Source organism: Anolis carolinensis, chromosome 2 (genome assembly GCF_035594765.1).
Source record: "Anolis carolinensis isolate JA03-04 chromosome 2, rAnoCar3.1.pri, whole genome shotgun sequence".
NCBI classification, from domain to species: Eukaryota; Metazoa; Chordata; class Lepidosauria; order Squamata; family Dactyloidae; genus Anolis; species Anolis carolinensis.
This window is the reverse complement of record NC_085842.1, coordinates 72,938,881-72,960,290: the sequence shown is the minus strand read 5'-3', so window position 1 is coordinate 72,960,290 and position 21,410 is coordinate 72,938,881. Positions and strand designations below refer to the sequence as shown.

At 36.9% G+C, this 21,410-nt stretch overlaps 1 protein-coding gene and 1 long non-coding RNA gene across 2 annotated transcripts in view; one reads left to right on the top strand and one right to left on the bottom strand.

Moving 5' to 3' along the window:
• nup210 (nucleoporin 210) overlaps positions 1–21,410 on the bottom strand; it is a 123,258-nt gene that overhangs the window by 23,011 nt on the left and 78,837 nt on the right. Inside the window, exons 21-31 of the mRNA XM_062969969.1 lie at positions 20,941–21,069; positions 19,942–20,069; positions 18,315–18,450; positions 17,141–17,203; positions 15,254–15,433; positions 12,091–12,171; positions 11,790–11,921; positions 10,713–10,871; positions 5,192–5,277; positions 2,431–2,605; positions 1,952–2,127 (exon numbers count right to left, since the gene is read on the bottom strand). Of these exons, the coding sequence (XP_062826039.1) occupies positions 1,952–2,127; positions 2,431–2,605; positions 5,192–5,277; positions 10,713–10,871; positions 11,790–11,921; positions 12,091–12,171; positions 15,254–15,433; positions 17,141–17,203; positions 18,315–18,450; positions 19,942–20,069; positions 20,941–21,069 (1,445 nt within the window). The remainder of the gene's footprint in view (positions 1–1,951; positions 2,128–2,430; positions 2,606–5,191; positions 5,278–10,712; positions 10,872–11,789; positions 11,922–12,090; positions 12,172–15,253; positions 15,434–17,140; positions 17,204–18,314; positions 18,451–19,941; positions 20,070–20,940; positions 21,070–21,410) is intronic.
• On the top strand, positions 1,997–20,038 carry LOC134296066 (uncharacterized). Its single transcript, XR_010002635.1, has 4 exons — positions 1,997–2,109; positions 14,452–14,501; positions 15,642–15,693; positions 19,908–20,038. It is a non-coding gene; the product is annotated as an uncharacterized LOC134296066 (long non-coding RNA).

Here is a 21,410-nt window from a genome sequence, read left to right as displayed (position 1 = left end):
CCTCTGTCTTGTCGGGATTAAGTCTCAGTTTGTTCACCCTCATCCAGGCCAACACAGCGGCCAGACACTGGTCCAGAATCTGAGGGGCTTCCTTGGATTTAGGTGGAAAAGAGTAGTAGAGCTGGGTGTCATCCGCGTAGAGATGGCACCGTACTCCAAAACTCCGGATGACCTCTCCCAGCGGTTTCATGTAGATGTTTAAAAGCATGGGGGACAAAATGGAACTTTGCGGGACCCCACAGGTCAATGGCCAGGGGTCCGAGGAGGTGTCCCCCAGCTTCACCAACTGAGAATGGCCCTCCAGAAAGGACTGGAGCCACTGCAGTGCAGTGCCCCCAAGGCCCATCCCAGAGAGCCGCCCCAGAAGGATACCATGGTCGATGGTATCGAAAGCTGCTGAGATGTCCAAGAGAACCAGCAGGGTCACACTCCCCCTGTCTAGCTCCCTGCAAAGGTCATCCACCAAGGCGACCAAAGCCGTCTCGGTACTGAACCCAGGCCTGAAGCCAGACTGCGATTGGTCCAGAAAATCCGTATCTTCCAAGAATCCCTGGAGCTGAGAGGCAACCACCCGCTCCAAGACCTTGCCCAAGAATGGTAGGTTAGGGATTGGCCTGTAGTTACAAGGATTGGTCGGATCCAATGAGGCCTTCTTCAGAATAGGCCTTACCACTGCTTGTTTTAGGCTAGATGGAAATTTGCCCTGCCCCAAAGAGGCATTAATTATTGCCACAAACCAATCAACTAACCCACCACTGGCCTGTTTTAAAAGCCAAGATGGGCAGGGATCAAGGGTACAGGTAGTCGCCCTCACCGCTCCAAGAATCTTGTCCACATCATCAGGTTGCACAAACTGAAACGAATCCCACAAGATCGAACAGACAGATGCCTCGCTTACCTCACCTACCGAGCCCAATTGAAAGTGCTGGTTTTGACCTAGAAAGCCCTAAACAGTTCTAGCCCAATCTACTTGTCCGAACGTATCTCCTCCTATGAGCCAGGAAGATCCCTAAGGTCATCTGATGAGGCCCTGCTCTCGGTCCCACCTGCCTCGCAAGCATGGCTGGCGGGAACAAGGGAAAGGGCTTTTTCGGTCGCAGCTCCTCGGCTGTGGAACACCCTCCCCAAAGATATACAACAAGCCCCAACCCTTTTGAGTTTTAGAAAAGCCCTAAAAACATGGCTATGTGCCCAGGCTTTCAATGAATAAATGATAAAGACTGATTTATGGCTAAAGCACGACAATATTGGATGAACGGATTTTAACCATATGTTTTATATTTGTATACTGTATTGATTGTTTGTAATGGATTTTATTTACTGTTATGTTTTAATTATGTGTCAGCATGGAATTGTTGCCAATTGTATACACCGCCCTGAATCCCTTTGGGTGAGAAGGGCGGGATATAAATGTTGGAAATAAATAAATAAATAAATAAATAAACTAGTCTATGGAAAGGATCAAAATCCAAGTGCATTTGTTGAGGATTACTGTTACATTCCATTCAGAGTAGAAATCATTACAAGAAAATTATTTCATCTAAAACAGAACTTGCAAAACAGTTAGTTTTTGGAACTACTAGTTCCAGAATACCTCTAACCACATGTCTACCAGTGGACTTGCTGAGGGTGACTGAAAACTGCAATTCTCAGAACTTAAGGATCATTTGTAGGTTCTGGGTTTGAGTAGGTGATTTTTTAAAGAACAACATAACTTTAAAGTAAGGATATTAAGCAATCCTTTTTCTGCTTTCCAGCATACACAATTTTGTCAATCAGAAGAACCACATTGAGTATGTTCCAGGCTATGCCATCATTAGCTTAAAACCACACTCTTTATTTCCTCAGTCTGTTAATTTATGTCCACTGGAAATATCAGTTGTGGAAGTTCTAATTAACCAAAATATTGATCTATGTATAGCTCTTATAAAATTAAGGTGACATCAATTACCTGTTGACTGCAAAGCCAAGCACAGAACTTTGTGAATGGAATGTATCTCCAAAGCTGTCATGGAAATGGACCATTAAAGTAAATGTCATACCCAATGGCAGTGCCATCAATGCCTCATAGTTGTGAGTGTGGAAAACTGGGTTCATGGATATTCTCAGGTAAGAAACAGGAGCCACCTGTATAATGTAGAACAAAACAGTAGAGAACAGAATATGCCATTGTTTTTCCCTTTCAAAAGAAGCATATAAATGTTTTCAAAATATACAATGGTATAAAGTTTTATCACAGACTAAAAGTGGCATTTTGTCACCCTGATAAAACAGAAATAGTAGGTACTCTTTACACTTAACATTTTCCCAGGTGAAAGCTTCCATTATTTTCTCCAGCTAGAATAATGGGAAATTACAATTTAGAACACCACAAATGACATTCTCTCTGATGGCATTCTAAGTTCCCTGAAAAGAATTGAAAAATACTACCTTGACAGCGACAATAAGAGTCTGGTTGATTCCGAATGGCTCTTGTGAAATTACTTCCAAAGTTGACAGCCCTATCAGAGATCTAGACTTAAGAAGGCCACTCTCATCAACCTGGACTACAGGGACTGTATTTTGACCATTCAACACACGGTAACTCAGAAATGCAGCTCCATCCCTTGATAAAGCAAAGATGTAAATAATTATAAATAAAATCACCATAAGACTCTTAAAATGCAAACATCAATGTGTGTAGCATATCGTTATAAAACTGCATTGTCATTTGCTTTTATACACCTTTGCACCTTCATCTTTTTGTTATAAACTCCTAAAGAACTTTTATCTAAAATTCATAGATTCAGATTTTGATTGAAGTCTCCTTGTAAATAGTCTTAGCTGTGGTTGTGCATATAATACAATTTACAGTACAGTGTTCCCTCACTACTTCGCGGTTCACTTTTTGCGGATTTGCTGTTTCACGTTTTTCAATAAACTCTGAAAGGCTATTATAAATCATAAAAAGTATAATTTACAGCCCAAGGGAGGGAGGAAGGAGAAGCTGAAGGGGAGAAAAGGAGCCCAAGCGGCAACGGGAGGAGAAGGAGGCGATTAATCAATGCACTATTGGTTGATAAAGACTTAAAATAGTGTATAACTACTAAAATAATTTATAAATATTAAAATAAATATAGCGTCCCTACTTTGTGGATTTTCACTTATTGCGGGTGGTCCTGGAACATAACCCCTGCAATAAGTGAGGGAACACTGTACTTGCTTCCTGCAGCAGCAACATTAACTGATGTGAACTTGATTCAGAATGCTAATGGATAAAACTACAATTCTAATAGATAAGACTACATGCTGCCTTCAGAAATACTTTCTATGAAGTATCTTCAAAATGAGATTAGTCTGCTAGGCTCAATATAGGTGTCAGAGATAGAGACACGGGCATGACGTAGATCTCAGCTGCTTCCTGGAAATTATTTTGATTTTTAAAAATAATGCCTCTTCATGGGACTGCTGTATTAACAACACACAAAACATAAGTAATAAACAGACTAGTGATATGAATGGCACATAATCTATAAAACGCACAATGTTACTAGCTTTTTATTCAGCTAAAAGTATAGATTTTCCTTATAAATGTAACTACCTGTCAGCATGCATAACCTTACAAGCAGTGCAAAACAAAAACAAAAAGACCTTTTTTGTTTAAGAAACATTGTTTTAGGAAGCACTGTAATTCCTGCAAAATATACTGGACCCCTCTTCCCTCCCATGTCTAGAGAATATTCCCCAAGCAATTTCATAAATTTCATCCTATTGGGGTAACAAAGATTACATAGAGAAAAAGACATAATAAGGCTATACTGGACCATTTGTCCTGTTTAGCAAAGCAGACAATGGTTACATAAACTGGTAGCATAAATATACGCAGGTAATGGGCAATAATTCCCTCAAAACCTTTGAAGAGGACTCAGAAGGGCTCTGTATACCTATGCCTTGCACAAGATTGTCTCATTGGTTTTGTGGTAATTTGCAGTACATTCTGTTGCATTACTTAGTTGGCACTTACCATTTCTTAGAATAATTTGGTTCTCCACTTCCTTCTATACATTTTATTTATTTACTTATTTTATTTGCCCATGATGAATGATTAAACTACACTGAGAAGAATAAACTTATCTAAGTAGAAAAATATTATTTCGATTGGTTTTTAATTTCATATCAACAGAATTAAGCAATGGATTGAGCTGAAAACTTAAAACCAAACCAGAGTTTCTCAAACACTCAATACACGAAGAAGTCTATATTTAAAAATGTGCTTATAAATTTATGCATGTTTAGCCAGTATATAGACGTATAATTAATGATGTCAATAGAAATATCTGTTTTCCAAAATCTAGAAATATTTAGAGTAGATTATTTAACCTATTGGTCCAGACGTGAGAATTTGGAAATCATTTATTTGTACAATATTGTTTTGGGATTGTTCTTTATTACTACTCTACGGATGAGGACTGCTAATGTTCATTTTCTGGAGCATTATAAATGCAAATACACCAGTTTTTGTATTGGTAGTATTAACACTGTTTTCTAATTTTTTTACTATGGATTAAAAATCAACAGATAATGATCCTGTGTTAATAACTAATGTTATTTACATTTATTAGTCATCCTCAACAGATATGCTCCAAATAATTTGGAAAAATATGAAATAAATATACATAAAATGAATTATCTCAAAATCACATCATATGAAATGAATGTAGAGTCTAATCTATTAAGGTTTACACAACAATACATCTGTCAGGTGTCACAGGACTCCCAAGACTGCATTTGGCTGATCCTGTTTCAACAGAATAGCAAAGAAGTCCTCAATTAACTATAGTTTTTCATTTTATTTCGAAGAAATGACAAACTGTACTTAATGGCTTTGTATAAGTCAAGATTATGAAGCTATGGCCTGAGGAAAATTTCTTATTCTGGTTTCTTCTGATGCCATTAATCATAAACAGAAAATTGCAGCTAATTTTTGGTTTGTTAATTCCTTGTATTAACAGATGAGCAATTGGACAGCACATTCACTCATAAGACTTTTATTTCTCACCTTATTACCCTAGGTCTATATATTTTTTTGCTTTCCAATACCATCTTCAGGTAATATTTTCATACAGACTTGATAGCAAACTATTGAAACTTCATATTTATTTATAATTCCCTATCACAAAATTGTAATTTGAAATACATGGCCATCACTTACCTGTTGGTTTGGACTTTAAAAAAAGAGTTGGGCGACATTAAGATCTGACCTACTTCTACTCCCAGAATAATTAAATTTTCAAATACCTAGAAGAAAATAATTTCATTTTAATTTTTCACTATAAACAGTATAAAACTACACAGAATATTTCACCTTCAAAAAGTGTGGCATGGTACAAAATAAAATAAAATATGGACAGATGACTTATCTCTGCTGCCAAGCTTCAGTTCTGAAGGAAAATGAAAAGGATTGACATATTTCTTAAGTTTAAAAAGCAAAACAGTTCACATAATGTCAGTGACCGATTTGTATGACGAATAAATGCACAGAAGTTGGAAAAAACCCCACCATAGATAATTCTTATAGGTATCTCCAAATGTCTAGGCACCCTTTTATATTATTCTCTCAACTGACACTTTTATCACCACACAGCATTTCTTTCCAAATGCTTTCTATTATAGCCAAAACAATTACAGGTTGAGTATCCCTTATTTAGAAATCTGAAATTCAAAATACTCCACAATCCAAAAATATCCACATTGGTGGCTGAGAGAGTGACATCTTTGTTCAAAACACATAAACCTTGTTTCATGTACAAAATTATTAAAAACATTACTTTCAGGTTATGTTTATAAGGTATATATGATACACTACGTGTACCTGGCCACTCTTTGCGGTGGCCCAGTCTGGTTCAATGAAAAATACTCAGAAAATAGTTCTTTCTCCCAACCTGGACCTTCCATAGATATATAAAGAGAAGCCTCCCATAGGATGGTAAAACATGAGGGTTTTCCCTGGGTAACAACTTTGCAGATGGCCAGTTCTCCCACACCAGAAGCGGCAAAGCTATTCAATGCTAATCAAGTTGGCCAATTGCAACATTTCTTGCAATAAATAAAGAACACCACTCAGAAAACAGTGGAATACCAGACATGAAACAATCAGGGCCAGCTAACACTTCCCAGCAAAGGATTCCCCCAGGCAGGAAGTAGCCAGAGTTGTTAATGTGGGATTTGTGTATTGATAGTGTTTAAATGCAATTTGTGTCTTGGTTTGTATTGCATACTGATTGCATCATCCAGAGTGTACTATAGTCTGTAAAGAGTTAATTACTGAGAAGCTGTGATGACCTTGATGTGTGGCTGGAACTGGGGAGTGTCCAGACACAAGTGTTTGTGCATTACTGATTACATCAGTTCAGTTCTGCTCAGTTCTGCCTAGAGTGAGAGTCCTGTGTCTATTATCTGCAAGTCTGAATGTCTTGTACAATAAAACTTTGTATATAGTTTTACCAAAGTCTCTGGATGTCTCTTCGTTCTCCATTCCTCTGACTCCATCCAACTGCTGCTGCGCTGTGTAAATTACTCTGACAAGAGTTTGGAGCAGCAAGGCTATTTAATGCTAATTAAGTTGGCCAATTGGAACATTCACACTTGCCTGTAGCAGAAAGGAGTTCTTCCATAGATATATAAAGAGAAGCCTCCCACAGGATGGTAAAACATCCGGGTGTTCCCTGGGTAACATCCTTGCTGCTTGAAGTTGCTCCTGACACCCTTTCCATGGCTAGGTCTCAGAGCCTCAGCCTCACGTAACTCCTTGTGAGTGGCAAGGAGGTTGGCTTAGCCTCCCCTTGTGGCCCCACCACCACCGGTTGCTAAAGAGTGGAGACTGCTTGGCTGTTGCTAAGGGGAGGAGCTGTTTGTTAGGATGGTAGCTAAGAGAGGAGGAGACTGATAGGCCATTGCTTTGGGGCACGACCTTACCTTTCCCATGTGTGTCAGGTTTGTGAGAGTAGTCTTAAAACACACAGCAGTTCGATTTCTATTTTGTGTCCAAATTTCATAGCAATCGGAGGAATAGTTTGGGAGATATGAGATCCCTCACTGATATACATGACATTTTTATTTATATAGATAAATAATTGAAGTTTGTATTTAGACTTGTACCCCATCTCCAAAATATTTTATTGTGGATATATATGCAAACACAGGGATTCCAAAATCGACAAAACTTCAACACCCAAAACACTATTGGTTCCAAGCATTTCAGATTAGGAATACTCCACTTCTAATTCTCTGTATAGCCTAAGGAGTGAAGTCTCCCCATCTTGGTGAAATGAGTCACATCATGTTTGGCATCTATGGGGTAGAAGGAACTGTTTATACCCAGCATGACCAGTTGACATTCATTAGGAACAGTTTTAGTGAACTGGTTGGATATGTGTGAAAATATATGGGAGGAGGCCAGTTAGTCAGTGAATCTACTCTGGTATTTAATCTGATCCCCCCACATAGTTGCAGTACTTCGGACAGATTCTTTACATTTTACACTAAAAACCTGGGGAAGACTCCATTTAAATCAATGTGGGAAAGAAATGATGTTTAAAGAAGGGAAAGTAGTATTTCTGGATTGCCCTCTATCCTATTAGTTTTGTCCTCCTGTTTATGATCTGGAAGCTTTGAGCATGGAAGTACACATATTTTTATTGAATCCATTTTCTAAAAGGCTCAATATAAGCCTCCTTGGGCCATTTTAAAGGACATAATTACAGTAGAGTCTCGCTTATCCAACTTTTGCTTATCCAATGTTCTGTATTATCCAACACTGTCTTTTAGTAGTCAATGTTTTTGTAGTCAGTGCTTTCAATACATTGCAATGTTTTGGTGCTAAATTCGCAAATACAGTAATTACTACATAATGTTACCATGTATTGAACTGCTTTTTCTGTAATTTTGTTGTAAAACATGATGTTTTGGTGCTTAATTTGTAAAATCATAACATAATTTGACATTTAATAGGGTTTTCCTTAATCCCTCCTTATTATCCAACATTTTCGCTTATCCAATGCTCTGCCGGCCCATTTATGTTGGATAAGTGAGACTCTAACTGTATATGATAAATTATTCTGCATTGCTTTAGACACCATATAGGTATTTCAATCATTCCTTTTGCATGAGCTGGGAAGAGAATGTTTTGCTCTAATGGTAAAGACAATGAAAAGACTGTTCATGCTTAAGTATGCTGTGTAACTGAAAGCTTTTCCAGTTCTGACATCTCTTTGCTGCCTGTGATCAAATCTTGCTTCCTGGATAAAGTTCTCTGAAACTGTAGAAACCTGTGTTTATGAGCTGGATTTTGGGCATTAAAAAGCAATTCTTGCAAGCTGGAGTCCAAATTTTAAGCACCTATTCTCACTTTCAGTTTTGATTTTTTTGGCTTTGGGTCTTTTTGGGAAAATGGAATTTCTCCTTAAAACTGGCTGAAGGGTCATTATTCACTGCAGCAAAAAAGTTATAACTACATTCTTAGCACCTAGATGACCTAAAATGATTGTTACTCAATATTTATGGTTTATTGAAGTCACCTATATATATTTTTTTAAAAACAGATGCCATGTCTAAAATTAAAAGGCATTCTGATGCCTCTTTTATTAATCAGAATGTGAATTGCCATAATTGAAGCACCAAGTACATAGGACCTTGGACAGAAATCCTGAAGTATTAACAACAAAAGAACTGAAACTGATTGTTTGAGGCTTGTCTTTATGAATAATTTCTGAATTGAAAACGCAATACCTAAAGAATATCTAGCAAAACCAAATACAACTGCCAGGCAAAGGAGAAAGACAGAGATTGAAGTGAAACTCCATACTGTCTTCGTGCACTCTGCTCAAAGGGAAAGATACCTTTTCATACCCTGTCTTCATTGTACAGTTAATGGAATACTTGGAATAATTAGATCAACATTTCCATAGGAAAAACTGTAGTCTTTAAGCATCTCCACTGGACCAGTTTTCTGTAGATACATTTAATCATCACCAGGTCTAGAGGCTGTTTCTATGCTTTCCCTCTGCAGTTGGTAATTTCTGTTTTTTGAAAATACAATTTGGGATCTTGGGGTGTTATAAACACAACTTAGTGGGTTCTGGGGGCATTAGTGTTCATTTCTAGCCTTCTTTAAAAATGTAGGGAAACAGAGGACACAGCTTTACTAAGAAAAGATGATAATGTGGGCATCAAATTGTTGCCTTTGCTGTAAGCTGCCCTGAGTCCATTCGGGTGAGAAGGGCGGGATATAAATGTTGGAAATAAATAAATAAATAAATCTGATAAATCTGTATTGGCCTGAAAGATGATGGCAATCATCCAGATAGCATTTACATTTCATAGCCAGCTTTTATTCTGCAAGTTTTTTTTAGCACCTTGACAATGCCATTTCAGCTTCATTCATTTCACTACAATCCTATGCACGCATTCTTCAAATTAATATCCAGTGAAATCAATGGGACTAAATTGCATTAATTATGTTAAGACGGAGGTGCCAAACTCACTGAAAAATTAGCTGCTGGGTATAACTGAACTGCTATCTGAATAACCACAGATTCACAGAATAAGTGCTACATGTTAATCTGATATGGGCTTGGAACGTCATTGTCAAACATTGTAACTTCAAATGCAAATTAACTTACACATTTGCAGAAATCTAAAAAAACTGTTATTATTTGGAGCCCATTTTTGATGTGTACAGGATTACAGTGTGTACACTTTAAGTACATTTTACTGCTTTGTTATAATTTATCTACCTATTTCTTATTAAAAAATAAAAGCAGGGGTAGAAATGTATTCCCCTTCAGACATTGCTGCAGTTTCCAGAGAATGTAGCCAGTACAGTCAATGGTGATGAATATGACAAGTTGCAGTTGAACAACATCTAAAGGACCTTGATATGAAGCCTGGTAACTACTGTAATTATGCAGTTAGAAGTGAAATGAGAATTCTGCTGAACTCAGTTAAAATGCGTATGTACCAAGAAAAGATTAAGTCTACAACTTCTGCTTATGCAAATTAAACATACTGGCATAAATTTACTTTCTCTGAGTATATTATAAATACTATTTTGGGGTAAGATGGGATATAAATAAAATCAATCAATCAATTTACCTCTGATATTTGGGGGTAGAGCTGTTACATGATAGTTATGCCACATCCACTAACCAAGAGCTACTTAGAAATTTTAGCAGCTGCTTCTTTTCAGCTTATCCTCACAGGCACAGTATAAACAAACAAACAAACAGCTTCATATTCTCTTGATGGCAAATGTTGTGGCCTATGCCATTTTCCTTGCAATAATTTATTTATCATTTTTCTCAAATATAGAGTCTATAATATAGAGTCTGTGCCTCAAGATTATTTGGGTGGCACATATAATAAAACAACACATTAAGCCAATTAAACCAATAAACATTACATAAGCATCATAAAATTATGGCCCTGATTCTTTTTAGAGAATTCATCTCAATCCTGAGCTGGTTGACTACCCCTAACCTGAATAAATTTACAACCCACCTTTATTCCCTTAGTATTTATTTTATTAGCACTTATGAAATGTTCTATTCTGGCCAGGCATTTGGAATTTGGGGGGGGGGGGGTGTTCTTAAATATATTCAAAAACACTCTGACTCTGTTTCATTCCATACAAAACAGACTACAGGTTTCCCCAGTATGAACTTCAAAGATGATACCTGTATTTGGATTTCATCAGATAATTCTCTTGTCATGTGGTAAAATTGTCCAGCTAAAGGATCAAGGGTTTTGACAACAACCTTCAACCTTGTTCTCCCTTTAGCTCTTCCATAAACATCCACAGAAAAGTTATTTTGAATGGAGAGCTGAACAGAAGCCTGAAAGACAAAATACTGGTTTAAAAACTAAAGATGTTCATCTCAATATATTGAGTAGACAAATAGCATGATCTTCATATTTTCCATCAAAAATTGTCTAGAATTCTTCTTCTCTTTATACAGTCACAGATGTGAAATGATCCTAAAATCACCTTGTGCAAATCCCTGTCAACATGGATCAGCTACCTCATTGGCCATAGAGGTGGACATCTATCCTTTGCTTGGGATTGTTCACATTCTTGCCACCAGTGGAATTACAGAATTTACTGTGATTACAATAGGTTACTATTTGAGGATAGCAACTCTCCTAGCGTCAGTTAACGGGAAAGGCTCTATTTACACGTGAAGGTGATGGGCTCAATATAAGGACACAAATCTCATGATGTTGCACATGTGCTCATGTAATAAGCAACCAAAGTAGCCAGCTCATAGGTAATAAGCCTTTTGTTATCCCTAATTAAGATCATTCTATTAAATTGGAAGACTGACACAGAGTGAACCTACACAGAAGGTAGCCTCATAAAAGTAAATGGGACATGTGCATCAGACAACAAAATATATTAGACAACAAAATATGGAAAATATAAACAGGAAGTTAACTGTACTGGGACAGGATGTTGGTAAGATTAAGAACAAGTCCATGTGCCAACATTAAAAACTGACGGCTTTTGAAATGGAAAAAAAATCTGAAGGAAAATTATATATTTTATCAACACAACCGAATGCGGAGTCTGAAACACTGGCATTGGCTGGTGTTTCTGACATCTAGATTGGCTACCAGAAAACTGTACATCAAACTAAATATACCTGTGGGAAAAGAACACAAAATGTGTGACTCAAGTTTTCTTCTAATCTTACTCTGACAAATTTGGCTTCTTGACAAAGTTTAGAAAACAAATCACAGTGTGAAAAGTTTACCTCACTGAATCTTGATTTGACATCCAGAATATCTCTCTTAGTGACAGACCAGTGAAATGTTAACCCTGGCACTGCACTGCCAAATGAAAAAGGAGTTTGGTTGCTTGTGATGCCCATCACATACACTGGCATCTAGAAGAAAAACATGCATTAACCTTCATTTTCAAGAGAATTCAAAATTAAAGCAAAGTGCATCTTTATAAGATGCTGTGTCTTCACAAATTATGTGAAGCCAGCAGTCTTGTATTTGAACATAATACTTGTTAAAATCAGCTGAATCCAAAACAGTAATTTGATTTACCTGTGTGCCAGTTTTCATTCGTGTAATGGGTGCATAGATTCTAACAGCCTCAAGCTGAATTACCTTGACTTCAACTTTATCCTAAAAGGAAAGGCAGTACGTCTTACTTTTATTGTGTTCTAGACATTTGCTCGGAAGACTCGCAACTTTAAATATCAGAACTTCTACAATGGACAGTTTGTTTAGGAAAAAAGACAGGTATGCACAATCATGAACAGAAGATGTTAAAGAAGGGAATGGTCTCTTGAACAATATTTTATAAATGAAACATGCAAGAAAATGTATAAGCGTATTACTTTTTCCATCTGGTCTTAAACAGGAACACTGTAGTCCTATTCTGGCCTGATGGATGAGGGAGAAATTTCAGGAGAAGGCCTTCTAATACCTTCCCCTATGATGCTGTGTATTATTACAAAGCTCTGACTCCAGAGCTCCCCGTCCTGGATATGAGCATTTTATATTTATGTGGGAGAGGGAAGGAAAAGAGTGACTCTCTTTCCCTCCCTTTCTGTCTCGCCTGAAACATATCTGGATAATGTAAACAGGGACTTTGTTTAACTACATAGTTTGCTACCAATCATACATATATATTTCCAAATACATAGTGACTCTCAAGATTTTTAAGCAAACTGTAAACAAGTTTTTAGAAGACTTAATTGAGAAATATCAACAAAGTGGATGCAACCACAGAAGTGATCTATAAATCAGGATACTAAATAAACTCAATAACGGATCAAAGTCAGCTTAGTATGAAGTACCTTTCCAGAATGTAGCCAAAATTAGCAATACATCAGTAGAACAGGATTCAGCGTATTATAAAAGGACACTTTAAAATGGGATATCAGATTCAGAAGCACAGGCTTATATAGGCAGTTAATAATTAGTGCTTACTATAAAAATGATAGTAAACAGTATTTATGGGATTAAAGAATGTCAAGAAGGGTTAACCCTTAAAGGGGGCCAGGCTGTGGCGCAGCTGGCTAGTAACCAGCTGCTATAAATCACTACTGACCGAGAGGTCATGAGTTCGAAGCCTGGGTCGGGTTAAGCCTCCGACCATAAAAAATAAAAAATAGCCCCGGCTTGCTGTTGACCTAGCAGCCCCGAAAGACAGTTGCATCTGTCAAGTAGGGAAAATTTAGGGACGCTTTATGCGGGAGGCTAATTTAACTAATCTACAACACCATAAAACTGCTCACGAGGAAAAGAAGAGGAAGAACAGCCACCAATGGACGGTGAAGCAACAGCTCCCCCTGTGGCCGGAATCGTGAAGCTGGAAAGATGTTAAAAATGCCTCTGTGTCTGTCTAAAACTGAATGTTGTTTGTCTGTTGGCATTGAATGTTTGCCATATGTGTTCATTGTAATCCGCCCTGAGTCCCCTTCGGGGTGAGAAGGGTGGAATATAAATACTGTAAATAAATAAATAAATAAATAAGTAGATGTGATTGAGGATGGATTCTTAACCTGAGCCAAGACAAAATTTATATCAGGTGTTATGTTTGGATCAAGTCTTAGCACAGCCATGAAATTAGTGGACAACTTTGTTTATATTAGTCAATAGTCACTCTCTGTTGGAGACAAGCATAATTATAATGTATCGCATATGTTTGTTCTTGAGATGAATGAATAAGGATTGTATATCCACTAAATATAGATTTTATGAATGAAAACAGCAATTTAGTGAAAATGTGTATCTTTTACCATATGCAGTTTACAATGTCAGCTACCCTAAATAATAATCTCATACTAAGAATATATATAAAGGCCTAAAGGAGAAGCTTCTCTGCTGCAAGTCAATTGTCAAGATTTGTAGCTTAATTATTATGGCCCACAGAAGAAATCAGAGAAGTGTCTCAAAATGCTCAACTGACTGATGCTTTTATTGCTGAAACAGCCCAATGTGTTTTGACTTGTATCTACTCGCAATGACCCTCTACAAGTGCTATATATAATTACAAAAATACATAATAAAAACATTATATGAAATCATTATTATATCTTTACATTGTCTATGGCTTTGAGAATATATATAGGGTAAAATGCATTGGGTTTTTACCAGTAAAAACACCCATCAATTGAACATTTTAAGACATGTATGTCGTTGGCTTCTTTCCATGCATTTCTTGTATTCTTTCTGGTTTTGGCTTCCTAAATTATTATGGTGTCTGTGGAAACTTAGGCATAACGAGTGGTGAATGGCACTGATGAAAAAGGATATGATAAAGAGATTGTTCCTTTGAAAAGATGGGCAGGACAATAAACCGAAACCCAGTGATTTATGTACCTGACATACAGTAACAACCATTCTTTATGTTCTCAAGTATTCTGGTATTATCCTTTCCCTCTTTATGTTTTACAGCTTTTTACTTCAGCATTAGAAGTAACCAGTGGTGATGCATTGTCAGAGAGGTAATCAAATATCTGAAGACGCACGTTGCTTTTTCTAATGCATGTACATAAGTATTCTATAGACTATTCCAAAAATATCACATTCTTATAATTGTGATGTCTCCCTTTGTGTATTGGTCTTCAAGACTTATTGTAACACCATTATTTTTTCATAGGGCTTTCTTAGGCAAGAAATATGCAGAGACTGTTCACCAGTTCTTTCCTTTGCAATAGAGTCATCATAAATACCCATCCTCTATATTCTATTTTTTTCCTGGCTTCTCTCTGTCTACATTTAGATTATGATTCATCAGTAATTTCCATGGAGATCATCATCATCATCACCACCACCATCATCCAGGAACTATCTGGTTGTTTTCAGGGTTGTCACTTTGTGAAAAGAGTGAGTGCTACTGAATGAAGGATAGTTGCAATCTCAGAACTATCCCTTCAATCTTGCATCTGTTCCATAAGTAAAAATCCTGGATAAATCCCACATATTTTGGCTTCATCTTTTTAATTAAAATGGGAAAAATGCTTTATGTATAAAAGAAACATGCACACATTTTGTGCCAAATAGATCACAAATATAATTTTTTGTAGAAAAAATGGTTTCTTGAACACAAATAATATTTTCTAAACAAAAAATGACAGAAACATTTTATGTGCAATATTTTGAGTTGTAAATAGTTAGGACAGAACGATGGACCTTCTAGAAGCTGAAGAAAATTCATAGAATAGATAGAACCACACAACACATATTTAATAGTTACCTGAGAAACAATCACAGCTTGGCCAGTTTCAGCATTAGTAGCTTGTACCATCCCTGTAACAGTGCTGTTGCCAACTGATATACCTGATATAATGCCACTATTGTTCACAGAAGCAATAGTGGTATCGCTGATGGAGAAGATTATGTTGGATTGAGGCTGTGGTCCCCCCGCAGAGGTAATCTGTTGTTTAGTAATGTATTAAAAAAGCAATTATTGACAGTTACAAATTATACAAGATACACTAGTTTTATCTTCTGCTTTTAAATTACAGAGGATCTGGGCACAATATAAACTTCTCTCTTCACCATTCCATCCCCTGCCCCAAAATATTCCTAAACTTTCAATAAGCTACCATAATGCAAAATTAATTGTGAGCTCCTTCTTCTAGGAACAGTTAAAACAAGTAGATTATCAAGCAAACCATCTAAAGTGCTTGAGAGGTGAGTCTAGACAAACATGTGTTTTCCATTTACATCTTAAGACATCTTTCACTCCCCAAATCTTTGAAGATTCATGAAAGCTTATATAATCAAAAATGAGTTAGAAAAAAGGGGATTTAAATATTTTGCAAACCTTCTTTACATGGAATACTTAAAAGCAATATGACTGCCAGATTTTTTAAAAATGGATTGTTCCTCAAATTCAAGCATATTTGTTCCTGAAAATAGACAATGAGGGCCCTTGGAACTGAAAGTCAGTGATTACTAGTCTTGTGCATTGGTATTTTTATTTGTACCATTCGCATGGCCTTGTTTCTGTTTCCATCCGCCACTTATGGAAATGGGCACCTATATGAATTGCCTTTTCCGTCCAAGGTCCAAAATAAACAAAGATTTTCTGGGCCTGGGGCGGCAAAGCCTGCCAGTAAGGTCCTATAGCCGAGCGGGTCCGGCGCTTGGCTCTAGGTCCTGCGAGCTGGGCCTATGAGCATCAATCGCTCGATGGCTCATAGGCTCGGCTCGCAGGGCCTATAGTCGAGTGCCGCGTGCTTGATACTGGTCTGTAGGTCCTGCGAGCCGGGCCTACGAGCCATCGAGCACTTGGCAATCAACTGTAGCCCCGGCAGGCAGGGCCTACGAGCATCGAGCACTTGATGGCTCGTAAGCCCAGCTCGTAGTGCCTACAGTTGAACACGGAGCACTCAATGGCAGGGCCTACAAGTGCTGAGCACTCAATGACTCATAGGCCGAGCCCGCAGGACCTACAGTTGAGCACAGAGTGCTTGATACTCGACTGTAGACCCTGCAAGCCAGGCCTATGAGTATTGAGTGCCCAGCATATGGCTGTAGACCCTGCCAGCCATGGCCTACAGCCAAGTGCTGAAAATCAACCGGCCAAACAGCTACCGTTCCCCTTTTCCTTTCGTTTCAGTGCTTCTTACATTCTCGGGGTTGTATTGTTTTGTGCCATCTGAATGGACGGAATGGTACAAAACCACAAAAGAAACAGATGAAACAGGATTTGGCCCCTACTCTAGTGATTTCATACACATTTTAGCTTTAATGCACTACATAAAGAAGAAGATAGCCAGAGGTTGTATTCAGTTCATGACAGTGTATAGTCTGAGTGCAAAACCATATAGAAATAAATGGATAAAATAACATGCCTAAATCCAACATGTCAATGATAAAACATTCATTAACAGAGTTTTGTTAGTTTTTCAGTTGCACAAGCAGAGCATGCCTGTTTTTGTGGTCCCAACAAGTAAACAACTGATTGTGTAATTGAAAGGGTGACTAAAATTACTGTGCTTAATCAAGAACTAGCTGTCTGCAAGGGGTAGCAGAATGAAATTGCTAGACACTGTTAATAACTGCTATCCATTAAATTTACAGTAGTTGTTTTCTTAGAAATAATTAGTCCACAACAGTCTTAGAAATAGCTCACTTGAATCACTGCACCTATTAGTAAGGTGACTTTTCTTGGTATCAGTCTAAAAGGTGGAAAAACCTGTAAGTGAAAGAACAAGAATAAAAAATAAAAATAAAATTAGTTCTAGTGGATTACATAACAACTTCCATCACAATGTATATTTCTGTTTGTTTACTTTTTTGTTATGTGCCTTCAAGTTAAATCTATTTATTGCAACTCTATCCCAGGTCTATCCCCTGGAAGGCTATTTACAGCCATTTGCCATTTGCTTTCTCTTAGGCTAGAGGAGAAGAGTTGTCCAAGGTGACCCAGTGGTTTTCCATGACTGAGTTTTCCAGAGTTTTAGTCTAACACTTCAACCACTATACAATAATTGACAAAGTTATTTTTGTGTTGCTTTCTCTTTTACATGTTGCATTTCCTCTCTGTTCTGCATTTCCTCCACTCACATTGTCTTCTCCTTTTCTATGTGTGCTCCTGATATCTGCCTACTCCTCTTGATGATGAGACTTTTACTTGTAGTGAAAAATGTAATGGTAGGGTGTATTACCTTCTCTATGGTGGATATCATACTCAGTCACACTCTGTTCTTCCCCTCCTTTGAAATGCAATTCTTTAGTTTTCTGCCTTTCTTTGTGACTGCAGGTCTGCCAGTTCCACAGCCCATTTTCCTCTTTTCTTTCTTTTTTAAATTTACTGTCTGGCCTTTACCAATTTCATACTACTGTTAAGTTTCAGCATTTTTCACAAACAGTACCTTTTCAGTATTCATCTTCTTCCCATAACTATTGCTTCTACAATGCATGCCTTCTTTATCTTTCCAATTCTTCCTATATCTCCTGTTGCTGTCAATAAGTCAACCCTCCTTTTGTCTTTGAGTCCTCATGAGTCTTAACAAACAAAATTGAAACAGATTCCTGGACATGGACTATACTCCCTCTTTCTTTTACACAAGATCTAAGCTCCTATTGCTTCTACATTATTAAAAAAATATACCTTGCAGCTTCAGTAAGCTGAGTACTTAGAAAACTGCAATACCCACATTTCTGCTTCATGCTGTTGTCATTTGGTTATTAAGAATGATAACACTATTTTCAGGAATGTTAATAATTTTGAAGAATAAATTCTTTTATTTCATCATAGCATGCAACCACAGAAATGATTATCTAATAATAATGAAAATGTTTACTTCAATCTGCTGTAGAGATGAACTGATTTTCTCTCCATATTTGTCAGTGATGATAGCGGTAAGACTGGTTTGACCTATGGCAACACCATGAACTAGAAAAGCAGCAGTGTATTCATCAGAAACCTCACTGAGGGGTCTGTAATAACAAAAATACATCAATTTGACACATGGGTTAATGTAAAAAAAGGAATTATCAGGATTTTTTGTAGCAAGAATCCTATCTTACATCTCTAGATGTTCCTGGGTAATGATTAAGTTCTAAGCATACAAAAGGTTCATGTTAAACATATAGATGATGCTGGCTGAATTTCAAGTTGATCTTTAACAAAGATAGGCCATTTATATATAAGTAAATAATATCGATTACAGTGTGCTTAACAGTGTGGTTATGATTTGTTCGGTGCATCAAATGTACTTTAAAAATTGAAAGCGTTAGAATTTGAACAATGCAAGACAAGAAAAAAACTTGATGAGAAGGCATGATAACCCAAAATTATTAATTTTATACACATGTTTATAAAATTATTTGTATTATACCCAACCAATTGCCATGAGACGTCCCTACAGTTCTTTCTTCTCAGAATGCAGAAGCTGCAATTAGGTAAATTCAAAGATACTAATTGATCACACTATCATTTAATGAATTGGTTTTTACAAAACAAGAGGCTTAAATGTAATGCTGGGAGTCTTTGAAATGAAAAAAAACATGTACTTGGAAGAGGTTTCTGGTCTGGGAATTATAACAAATTTTGGGATGCTGTCGCAGTGAGAAGTCAAGAAGTGGTGGGTTACTTGGAAGCTGAGAGATCCAGCAGAAAAACTGTTCATATAAGATCATTATTGTGGGTTTTAAGTTATTTCTCAATTATGGTAACCCTGTTACGGGGGTTTCTGGGGAAGAGTTGTTCAGAGGGAGGTTTGCATATGCCTTCCTTTGACTCTGAGAGAGTGAGACTTGTCCAAGATCACTCAGTGGTTTTCCATGACAGTGAAGGGCTTTGAAACCTAGCCTCCAGAATCAAAACTAAGGTCCCTTGTTTTTGTGACTTCAACAAAATGTCTAGGATATGACCAAAATGGGAGAAAAACAAGTGACTTTAACATTTCCTCTTTTATGAAATTGAGATCTGTGGGAAGGTGAGATAGGGCGCTTTCTTAGCATTACTGCCCAGTTGGGGAAACTCCATTTTATTTTATAAAGCCATTTTATTTTAACTCTGAACTGTTTTTGCTGGCATGTAAACATGCAATTGTTTCACATAGCATTCTTCTAATCAAGCCATCAGTATCTTTAAACTTTTAAGAATGTTATTTCACTTTTATTAGTAGTATTCTAAAGAAACACATTTTGTCGCGTTATATTCTTAATCACTGCAAGCATGTTAGAAAACATAGGAATGTAAAAATAAAAACAATGCAGATTATTATAATGAAATAATATACTAAGCCTAATATTATTTTACTACATCATATTATATTATAGTATTATTCATGATATATTATTAATGTATATATTACTACTTTTCCATTTTGAACACACACTATTATTATGACCTTTCTGCAAAATCCTTGTTATTTTTGTTTCTTTTGCAGATAAGAGGGTGCAACAAATCAAAATAGAACTTACTTTAAGGAAACAATCTGAGATGCTGCATGAAGGTTTAAGTCCATGAAAGTAAAGTATTTAGCTGGAAAGTACTTTTTGGAAGTATCCAAAACTCTGACGAAAGCTTTAACTTTTTTGCCAATTTCCACCTGCAATAAATTTTTTCGTAATTGATTCTCCTCTGGAAAAAGAATGTTGTTTATCAATAATTTTATTAATACTTAGAATGATCAAGTTACTAATGTTGGGATCAGAACTAGTATTATGGAATCAAGAAAAACGGTCATATTTGTTCCTCTCTAAAAAGCCATATTTTCACAAAGTAGTTTATGAACAGCCAATCTTTTTCATTAAAGGTGGGATATCTGATGGGCTGAATTGTAGCTGAAGATGTTTAAGGAAGAAAATGATTTTTGTGCATTTTGAGACTTTAGCTCTGATTTAGCAAGAGCAATAATTTGATGGAAAGAGAAATTTCAGAAATCTTCAACCTGTTAAATGACAATGCTTGTCAGAGGTTTAGCCAGGTTATGTCTGAAAAATCTGGGAGCTCTTAGAAATAAAGGTTTAAAGCAGTCCAACTATTTGCAGTTGTGTGGCTGAATTCATGGTCAGTTCTTTGTCTATATGTTATGCTAATTTCCAAATCTCTTCAACATTGGGGTGTATGTGCAGATAAAATATGGATCCTGACAACTCTTAAAGCCTTCTAGAACCATAAAAAAACTCATTTTGGAGGAGAATGAACGTTATGCTGAAACTACAAAAACACGATATTTGGGATCCTCTTGCTTTTAAAACCTCTAACAAATCTGGGGAGATTGATGCTTTCCATCTGAACATTGACATTGGTAGCAATATGGTACCAGTTTTAGGCATATCGCTATGGCCCAGGGAAGGGATCTCCTCTACCACTCATCCTCCAGTTGAATCTCCAACCCACTATCCGGGATGAAACCTAACAGAAGACTCCTTGTGCAGAATGTCCATAACTCCAATATAGCAAGAAATGATACTAACCTTGTCAACAACTCCCAGATGTACTTCATGTATATCAGAAATATATACCTCAGCTTTAGCAACTGTAGTAGACGCAAGGCATAAGTCATGGATCATTACAGACACTGAACCTGGGTATAATGGATGTACCTAAAAACATACAGAATGTAATTCTCAACAGTTTTATTTCCTCCTACATAAAATGGAATCCATTGTTCTTAAGGGAAAAATGCAAATGGGGCACTGATTTGTGACACAGTGTGACAGACTGATGACTTTGAAATGATAGTGTAGTGTAGCCCCTGAATTCATGTGCCAGCTCTGATATGCCAATGAGACAGCCAGGCTATGCTGTGCATTCCCAATGTTTTCTCCTTTCCTCCTTGCACTAAGAGGCTGGAAAAGAGAGAAATTTGTGGGAATGCATAGTATAAGCCTGGATGTGGAACTGGCAAAGGGATAGAATTAATGCTTGAAAATATTCAAAAATT